This window comes from Macrobrachium nipponense, chromosome 35 (genome assembly GCF_015104395.2).
Source record: "Macrobrachium nipponense isolate FS-2020 chromosome 35, ASM1510439v2, whole genome shotgun sequence".
NCBI classification, from domain to species: Eukaryota; Metazoa; Arthropoda; class Malacostraca; order Decapoda; family Palaemonidae; genus Macrobrachium; species Macrobrachium nipponense.
The window spans coordinates 5,857,392-5,868,343 of record NC_061096.1 but is presented as its reverse complement, the minus strand read 5'-3'; the positions used below and the strand labels follow the sequence as shown (position 1 = coordinate 5,868,343).

The 10,952-nt window shown below is 35.3% G+C and overlaps 1 protein-coding gene across 1 annotated transcript in view; it reads right to left on the bottom strand.

The window, feature by feature from the left end:
• Positions 1-6,483: 6,483 nt before the first annotated feature.
• Positions 6,484-10,952, bottom strand: part of LOC135208405 (uncharacterized) — a 5,449-nt gene continuing 980 nt past the window's right edge. The window contains exons 1-2 of the mRNA XM_064240540.1: positions 10,940-10,952; positions 6,484-8,969 (exon numbers count right to left, since the gene is read on the bottom strand). The exon at positions 10,940-10,952 is cut by the window's right edge and continues 980 nt beyond it. Coding sequence (XP_064096610.1) covers positions 8,809-8,969; positions 10,940-10,952 — 174 coding nt within the window. The 3' untranslated portion in view covers positions 6,484-8,808. The remainder of the gene's footprint in view (positions 8,970-10,939) is intronic.

Below are 10,952 nucleotides of genomic sequence, written 5' to 3'. Positions count from 1 at the left end.
GTTAATATCATGGAGAGGGATCTTCCAGGGCGACTCACTGTCCCCACTACTCTTCGTAGTGCCATGATTCCCATGACAAAAGTACTACAGAAGATGGATGCCGGGTACCAACTCAAGAAAAGAGGCAACAGAATCAACCATCTGATGTTCATGGACGACATCAAGCTGTATGGTAAGAGCATCAAGGAAATAGATACCTAATCCAGACTGTAAGGATTGTATCTGGGGACATCAGGATGGAGTTTGGAATAGAAAAATGCGCCTTAGTCAACATACAAAAAAAGGCAAAGTAACGAGAACTGAAGGGATAAAGCTACCAGATCCGGGAGCAACATCAAACACATAGATGAGACAGGATACAAATACCTGGGAATAATGGAAGGAGGAGATATAAAACACCAAGAGATGAAGGACACGATCAGGAAAGAATATATGCAGAGGACTCAATGGCGATACTCAAGTCAAAACTCAACGCCGGAAATATGATAAAAGCCATAAACACATGGGCAGTGCCCAGTAATCAGATACAGCGCAGGAATAGTGGAATGGACAAAGGCAGAACTCCGCAGCATAGATCAGAAAACCAGGAAACAAATGACAATACACAAAGCACTACACCCAAGAGCAAATACGGACAGACTATACATAACACGAAAGGAAGGAGGGAGAGGAATACTAAGTATAGAGGACTGCGTCAACATCGAAAACAGAGCACTGGGGCAATATCTGAAAACCAGTGAAGACGAGTGGCTAAAGAGTGCATGGGAAGAAGGACTAATAAAAGCAGACGAAGACCCAGAAATATACAGAGACAGGAGAAAGACAGAAAGAACAGAGGACTGGCACAACAAACCAATGCACGGACAATACATGAGACAGACTAAAGAAACTAGCCAGCGATGACAATTGGCAATGGCTACAGAGGGGAGAGCTAAAGAAGGAAACTGAAGGAATGATACAGCGGCACAAGATCAGGCCCTAAGAACCAGATATGTTCAAAGTACGATAGACGGAAATAACATCTCCCTCCTATGTAGGAAGTGCAATACGAAAAGTGAAACAATAAATCACATAGCAAGTGAATGCCCGGCACTTGCACAGAACCATACAAAAAGAGGCATGATTCAGTAGCAAAAGCCCCCTCCAACTGGAGCCTGTGCAAGAAACATCAGCTACCTTGCAGTAATAAGTGGTACGAGCACCAACCTGAAGGAGTGATAGAAAACGATCAGGCAAAGATTCCTCTGGACTATGGTATCAGAACGGATAGGGTGATACGTGCAAACAGACCAGACGTGACGTTGATTGACAAGGTCAAGAAGAAGAGTATCACTCATTGATGTCGCAATACCATGGGACACCAGAGTTGAAGAGAAACAGAGAAAATGGGAAAAATTGGATAAGTATCAAGATCTGAAAAATAGAAATAAGAAGGATATGGGATATGCCAGTGGAAATTGTACCCATAATCATAGGAGCACTAGGCACGATCCCAAGATCCCTGAAAAGGAATCTAGAAAAACTAGAGGCTGAAGTAGCTCCAGGACTCATGCAGAGAGTGTGATCCTAGAAACGGCACACATAGTAAGACAAGAAAAGTGATTGGACTCCTAAGGAGGCGAGGATGCAACCCGGAACCCCACACTATAAATACACCCAGTCGAATTGGAGGACTGTGATAGAGCAAAAAAAAAAAAAAAAAAAAAAAAAAAAAAAAAAAAAAAAACAAAAAAAAAAAAAAAAAAAAAAAAAAAAAAAAAAAAAAAAAAAAAAAAAAAAAAACAATAATAATAATAATAATAATAATAATAATACAGAAAAGAAGAACGGAACAGGAAAGAAACATGCAGGAATGCTTCAGACGAAGGAACTCAGGAAAGAAGCAGAAGGAATGATAGTATGAGAAAAAGATCAGCCCCTAAGAATAAGATACATCCCCAGAACAATAGACGGAACCATATTCTTATCAAGAGACCATATATCACTCTGCGAGTGACTGCCCTGCATTGGCACAGAACCAGAATAAAAAGAGACATGATTCAGTGGCAACATCCCTTCAGGCGGCATGCAGCATCAGGGGCTAGGAACACCATTTTAAGGGCGTAGTAGAAAACGGGCAGGTAAAATATTAGGGCAGACAGGCCCATAAAAGCACGATGACTGATCGACTATACCAAAACCACGATATTGCATTACTACACTACCGTGGTACTCACGAGAAAAGACCGGGGTTGGGAGGGGGGGGGGGGGGGGGGGGGGTTGGGGGGATAGAGAGAGAGAGAGAGAGAGAGAGAGAGAGAAATATCAATATCTGCGAACTGAACTGGGAAGGCTATGGAATATGCAGGTAGAGGAAGTGTCCGCAATTAAAAAAAATCCCTGAAAATAAGAAAAAAATCTTTAAACTGAAAAGCAAGGTTGCCCAAGGACTAGTGCAGAACTGCCCCACTAGAAACTGCACATATAGCATAAAAATCAATTGACTCAGAACCTCCAAAATGTAAGGATAGACTAAGATACATTTCCATTTTCTCAGTTACTATAGCTATTATCATTATCATTTCTCGGTAATGAAAACGATGGCTTTCATATTGCATGAGGAAGATCACTTGCTTTGCTAACAGTCATTTTGATCTGCTTTCAGCTATATACTAGCATCCTGCCGATAAAAATTCACGACCGAATATAGGTGAGCAGCAAATGTTTCGTTATGTACGTAATCCATATACAGGTCCTCATGCATTCCACTGATTAGCTTATTTAAATAATAATAAAAACGTGACTTGGACCTTTCACAAGAAAATAAATATTCATTATCGGGTACTTGATCAGGACAGAAAAATGAGAAATGCTCGGGGAGAGAGAGAGAGAGAGAGAGAGAGAGAGAGAGAGAGAGAGAGAATGCTTCTTTGAAAAAGAAAAATGAAAATGAGAGAAAGCCATCATGAATTACCTTGATCAGCTGGAGAACTTATAAAGCCTTCATAGACTTATTTGAAATAAAGACAAGACCGTCATTCAAAGCAGAGTAAAGCAGAAATACCATTTCAAAAAATGAAAAACATCAAAAGCAGCAGAAACTCATGACAAGAAAGAGATAGAGAATCAGAAAGACCACGAGCAAATAGTACAATCGTATAAAAAAACACCTGCAGACGTACTTATATTTATAGTACAGGAAGGAACCTATAATAATAATAATAATAATAATAATAATAATAATAATAATAATAATAATAATAATAATAATAATAATAATAATAATAAAAACAAAACAACAAAACATACGGCTAGCAAAATCAGTCAGACAAAATAGCACGACAATAATGCCATAGAATATGATTCATCAAACAAAGACTATAAATGAAGGTTGCAAAGTAGGGCAGTAATCACCTTGAAAATACTAGAAAATAAGACCACAAAGAAGGACAGGCAGTGCAGTAGTCACACGGAAATATTCTAAAACAAAAACAGACGTTGAGGCAGAGACTACCACCAAAACCTACCAGACAAAAAGACAAGAAATCGATGTCAGACAGACGCCAGATAGACCATCAATAAAAGCAATTAAGCATAGCACGAAGAGAGAGAAAAACAGAGAGAGAGAGAGAGAGAGAGGCTAAAAATCGAAGAGACAAACAAACGGACACACCGCCAAACAGATGGCGATGGGACGGGCATTAGCATCTTTGATTGCCTATTTAGGGGCCACGCCTCGCTCTGCTCCCGCTCCTATCGCAGGCAAGAGTGTTAGGCCTAAGCCAGATATCACTGTATTAAGTTAATGACTTTATTGTGCCTATTAAGCCGACATTATTCCACAGGCAGACGCTTATTACTGGGTATAATTGGTATAATTGCCTTCACATTAAAGTTCCGTGTTAAGCACTTTTTCGGCTTCTTTATCTCTTTATCTAAGCATAATGGCAAATGAGAAGATAGATCATGAAAGCGAGGAGGACGTGTATTTATGGTTTAGCATTAAGGTAAGTTTCTGTATTTCAAATCTGATAAGGAAAAGAGATACAATGCCATTTTTATATGGGCAAATCAAACTCAATATTTCCAGAAGTAGGTGCAGTACATGTATTCAAAATCTAACTTTTCCTATTCTCTCGAACAGGAAGCCAAACGTTTACCACGAATGCTTTATGGTGATAACTGGAGATTTGCATATCGTAATATAAATCACGATGAAAACCAATATCACGTTAAAACCTGACTAAGTATTTATCTTTATGATCATACCAAGAAAAGGAAAAAAATGGCTAAAGATATAACGGTCCCTTTATGGAAGTTTATAGCCACACTTTGATTTGCCTTACACCAAAATAAGAAAATGTTATGTCATTTTATAGGCATTATAATATATACAAAACTAACATCCATAAAATGTAGCTCTTCTTCCTATCTAAAATATGGGGACCCTGCCTATGGCACACCTGGAATCCCGAAAATAAAACATGAATAAAAAATAAACAATAAAACAGAGAAAAACATTAGATGAGAAAAGGAAAAAAATGATGAAAGCAGAAGCACAGCGATTCATCAGTGATGGTGAATGGCGGCCGTCTAACCGAGGAGAGGTTGGCTTGAGGCGTCGAAGAGCCATATCGTTTTTCCATGAATTATTTATGACAAAAAAACGCCACTGGGTGGTCAGGACTTATCACGCCATCGGAGATCGATCGTGCATCTGAGTTTTAACAGAGAGGCTGATAAAAGCAGAGATTAGATAAAAGTCGAGAGACGTAGACGAATGATGAGAGAGACAAAATATTTAGGACTATGTGAATTTGGTTGATGACACACTATGAGGGAGGGGAGAGAGAAGTCGATGAAAAAAACCCTAAGTTATATGAAAGTTTGATTATTGTAAATAAATACAGTATTCAAAAAAACCTGTATATTCTCTCATTTGCATATCCTGTCTTATGAAAGACAATAACGATAATAGCGATACCCATATTTGAATAAAACGGGGATTTTATTCTATAAATCACAGGCCAGTATAAGGAGAACGCCAAAGCCATTTTCAAGCTCCTGGGCAAGAAATGAAGGAGTGCTGAGGGACCTGCTTCTGAAAAGATGAAATGCCCTAGACTCAGGCCAGGACAAAGGTAGGAAGAAGAGAGTTCTAGAGGGCGAGAACACTTGGGACAGGACTCACCAAACTTTGCAATGCGACGATCACCAGGGTCCAGGTTCCTCACTAAAAACTGAGGAGACTGACCGTCACGCGATAATCAGTAGAGACAATAATAATTAATAAAATAAACTGAGACATATTGAGAAGGAACTGTACAAGAGGCTAGCAAATCGGCAATCAGTAAATTAAGCTGGTAAGATACTGACTGTTAAGTTTAAAAGTAAATTGTACAAGGACAAGTTTGTTCTTCTTGACAGCGATGACCAAATGCATTATTGTGTAAAAACTAAATCTATCTTGTCACCTCAATCAAATTTTGTTTTTTTGAGATTTCTTTTCCATATAATTAATTTAGTTTTCTTAGCAGTCTTAGATTTTATAGTATTTACTTTTCCATTATGAGAAGGAAGAATTAGGCGAAGGAAAATGTAATTAGATGTGGAAAATACAACTGTACTCCTTTATCAAGATGAAACTACATCGCTCACACCAACTATCAAAACAACAGTTGGTTCCATTGTCTTAACTTTATGGTTCATTTTCTACCTAAGATTAAGAAAAGAAACAAATAATGCATTGTGCTTATATCGCACAGCGCCTTATAAAGCATATAGAAGGCAAAGGGCCATTATGAGTCTAGTAACCCTATTTACAAAAGATGCAGGCAGGAATGGACCATTAAATAACAACAGTTTCGTGTAGCAGGTTTGTTTGCCTTCTGTAGGCAGAGAGAGAATGTTCTTTTTTCATCATTTACCATTTCGTGGTTAATTTACTAGATAATCATAATTATTTGGTTTATCACAACTCAACGACAGATTAGTGCCAGGATTTCTGTGGAATCTATTTTCTTTGTTTTCCTTTTGTTATTCTGTGGTTGAGATAATGGGTAAGGGTTGGTCGTCTGAGTAGTCAGTCTATCAACGGGTTAATGTGAAATTCGCTCCATCTGGAATTGAGATGAAAACACTGTAAATAAAAAGGTTCTTTTTCCTTTCTCGTTCTCTTGCAATTTGACACTTATCCTCTGTTGATACAAGGTGATGGAATGCTATCTCAAGGCTCTAATTACCACTTTTTTTCTTCATAATACTAAGATTTGCCTCTAGGGCATCTTCGTATCCGATTTAACAACCGAGTCTCTTTCAATTTTGATCTTACTAGATTCATATCGGGAGCAGTTCTGATGATTCCATTTTGGATCTATATTAAACTTTATTACCTTTCAGAATCTGAGAGATTAACTTGTGCATTGTTTGTTATTTAGTATTTCTATAAGTGTAAGCTAAGATAAATACCAGGTTTTCAGGTGTTAGAAATAAAACGAAGCAACATACATTCTTAAACTATATTGTGTCTGTACAAAATTAAATTAATTAAAGCTGAACCCTAAGCAAAACATGTTTTAAATAACATTAAATATAGAGACTAGATCATCAGAATACATTAATGAAACTGTATTAATGAAAATAAGTAAAAAAGATATAAATAAAAATTAAATACAAGGAAAACTCGAAATATTATTGGAGAGAAAATCACTTAAAATAACACAATGGAAATGAGAAACAACTATAAATTACCCATAAAATATACATATAAGAAAGATTACTGTTGAGAAAATCACTGAAAATAAATATAACCACCAAACAGACAAGGAACAAACTAAAACTTCAAAAGTGTGAGATCAGTAAATGAACACAATCAGGATCATAGTCACGCCCAGATTTCTTTCTGAGCGAAATGGATCACCAGATTTCGCGCGCCTTTCTGTCACATTCCGGATTTTCGACGAGTGATGGAGGACTACATTACTTTCGCACAGGATAGGTACATTCAGGCTGAGTGGAAACTGATTTGAAGCAAAAATTACCCTGAGATTTCAAAGTCTAGTGTGAGAATTCGATTTCGGGAAATCGATTCTCAAGCAGTGTCAGAAAATGAAATAGAACTGAATCCCAAAATATAAAATAAAATGACTATTGAAAGTAGAGTGAAAGTTAAATAACTTGTCGAGTTATCAGTCCAGAACGACAGCAAGGCAGCACATTTACAGACTACAAATAAAGCCATCATACACCAAGAACGAATAAATACACAGTGGAAACGGTTAATTACATAATATACATACATACAAACATAAATATCAGTTCAGAACTCTCTTTAAGCTTTACAGAAATTGATTTAGTACAATAATCTAAATAAAAATAAAATAACAGAGGTAGCTGTATGTATAATAAAGTGACACGTCATGCAAATAATCCACACTTTAGCTTTCAACTAACAATTTGATATTTCGATAATGTCTCTTCAACTTGACGAACCACTTCTGTACAGACTTTGACCACTTACTTCTGTAACTTACTTGATAGGCTAGTTCCACAGTCTTGTCCAATTGCCTTTTAAAAGAACATATCAAGCCTTCTACAAAAAAAAAAAAAAAAAAAAAAAAAAAAAAAACAGAGGCTAATTCTTAATTTTGAAAAAGTGCTTCCACAACGAACTTTACATACTTCTGTAATGCCTTGTCAAGTCACCTCTAGGAAGACGTTGATCACGTCATTTTTTAATCAAAGCAAATTCTAGCTCTATTAAATAATTCGTCACGAAAAATCTAGAAAGAACTTTGCAAATCGCTATCCAAGATGTAAATTTTTCAAGCACGCATTCAAGCAAATGTTCTTGTTTTGAGCTGGAACAGAATTGGAAATGACTCACGTCAATATTTTGCGAAAACTAGCCGACATAAGTCGAATAGATTTTGACCTGCGTGCGAAATGAAAACATGCATTTCTGCAGTAACAGTGAGTATAATAAAAAAAAGTAAATAAATAAAATAAAGAAAAAAAATAAGACGGACTTCTGAGGATATTACAAAAATACTAATCTTATTTTACAGAACAAAATGGTCAAATAACCCCTTAAATGCTATTGATGTAAGCATAGCATAGCTTCACAAAACCTTGAGACCCACACTGCCAACTTCAACTGACTAGTATGGTTATAATAATCCCTCTCTCTCTTTCTCAACAAACAAATACTATTAATAACATAAAGCTGTGCCTAAAATTCACATGAAAAAAAGATAACACAGAGATTTATTTCTGTTCAAGTAAACATTGACTAGTTTTACTGAGACAGCGTGCTTGCATACACACAGGCCTTTTCCTGTATACACCAAAAGGAAAAAATAATTACATACAATATCATGAACTGTGGGATTCATGATTGCTAAAGTTAACCAACATTTTCTTCTTTTGATCACTACCACAACGAATAATTCGGCTTCATGATTTCAAAGATTAAGTTTTTGCTTTAAAGAGATTTTGTTATACTTTCGATATTCATCTGTAACTCAGCAAACAGACTAACTAAAAACAAAATAAGAAGTTAACAGTTTTTATGGAAAGAGTACGAATTTAAAGCTAATAATGACTATAATAATGAAATATACAAAATGACGAAAAATGACATTCATGGTAGCGTCTTCACTGTCATAGAATGTAAACCAAAATATGAATTAAATGATAAAACTGATAACAACATCTATAAATAATCATAATAATAACTTATTGCCTCATCGTGGACGTGGCTCTCCCCTTGAGAGATGCGGGTTTCCCCACTCCAAGGGGGCTGGTGGCATCTTCATCTTCCTCGGCCGCTCAGGCCCTGAGGTGAAGGAGGACCTTCTTGTGAGGAGGCTGACTGAGCTGGTGGTCCTGCAGGGCGGAGGCTGGACGCTTCTTGGAGCAACCGCCACCGCTCGCAGCAGGCTGAGGTTCCGCCATCTTGAAATGAGCGAGCTTTCTAGGCCTCACGAATTCTGGTGGAAAAGAAAAACTTCAGATTAGCAACGCGATCGAGTGACAGCATCTGCTGTTTATCAACAAGCCTATAAAAGACTGACTGAATGCGCAGACACGAACATTTATTGTTCGTGATTCATGCAATAAGTCCTGTGTCAAGTTCGTTAACAGTACAGACTAAGCAGGTGAATTCATTATCTCATGAGACTGGCGAAGAAATGTATTGCAAAAGATTAGTACTTGATAGTACTTATATTTCTCGAAGTACTTAAATGCATAGGACGCAAGACATTAACGCTTTTTGATTTAATAGAATTGAAATATAACTCCAAGTGACTAGAGAATTACACTAACATGTACAACTAATATGTACAACAAATATATGTATATTACGTAAGCTTGCAACGTATTTACGCGAGTTCGTGTTGAAGAAACTTAAAGAACGTTTTATTTCAAGGATTTGAGCACGTTAGAAGAAAAACGTATTCATTCACACAGTATAAACACGCGCACACGCATTTCATAAAATATATATATATATATATATATATATTAATATATATATATATAATATTTTATATATATATATATATATATATATATTTTAATATAGATAAAATAATATATATATATATATATATATATATATAGATAAAAATATCTATATATATTTATATATTTATATAAATAATATATATTTATATATATATATATAGTATATATATATACACACACACACACACACACACACACACATATATATATATATATATATATATATATATATATATATATTTATTATATACATATATATATATATATATAGTATATATATGATATTCGGACAAACAAGTTAAGAACTACACAATGAACCTTAATTATATTTATAAAACTACCAGAACGAATCATTTTTAGGTTATTCCAATTCTATAAGGAAAATTATAAGGTCAAGTACGGCCTAGTATATTACATCACCACATGAATCTTGACAAAGTAAAAAATAAAATCTGAGGCATTAGAGAAGAGGAATCCGAATTTATTGACTCATAATCCTATTTGGATTCACCATCCTCCTTTCCGTCACGGGCTGCCCAAGAGCTAGAGCCAATGTCAGCGCAAGGCACAAACGAACAAACGAACGAACTTAAAAGTCTTCGTGAATCCTGGAGGCTACAAACCCGCAGAGTTTAATACTAAAACATTTCTCTCTTTTTAAAAGTTTATCTCAGGATGTGACGTGACATTTAAATCCTCTGATAGTTTATCACTGAACAGGTGTCAACAAACTTATTATGATAACACTGAAAACATCACCCATATATACCTGTTACTTAATATCCAGAATAAGAGTATTTTTTTTTTTTTTGCAATGAAAAAAGAAAGGTGAGGTCACGAGTACTATTCAAAAGCCATTAACTTTTAGAAGAGGATTCGGAAAATTAGATACATATATATATATATATATATATATATATATATATATATATATATACACACACACATATATATACATATATATATATATATATATATATATATATATATATATATATATATATATATGAAAAAAGTTACAGCCACGAAGGAAAATTGAAATACTGGGGATGCTAAGTACTTTCGTCCTATTACAAGACATGTCAATTTTCCTTCGTGGCTGTAACTTCGTTCGTATAATCATCACGATTTTTTTATTTTTTCGTGATTTAAAATCACACACACACACACACACACACACACACACTATATATATATATATATATATATATATATATATATATATATATATATATATGTGTGTGTGTGTGTATGTATGAATATACCTTCATTTATTTTATATTCCAACTTCTGTATTTCCTTTTATTCCCAGATACACGTACACTTTGCAAGTGTCCTTTCTGGCTCGTTTCCCTTAAATGTTCATGCATTTTGAATGCTAAAATTATAATGCAAATGATACTGAGACTGGTTCGAGGTTATAGTGCTGTACCTGTAATGTGTGT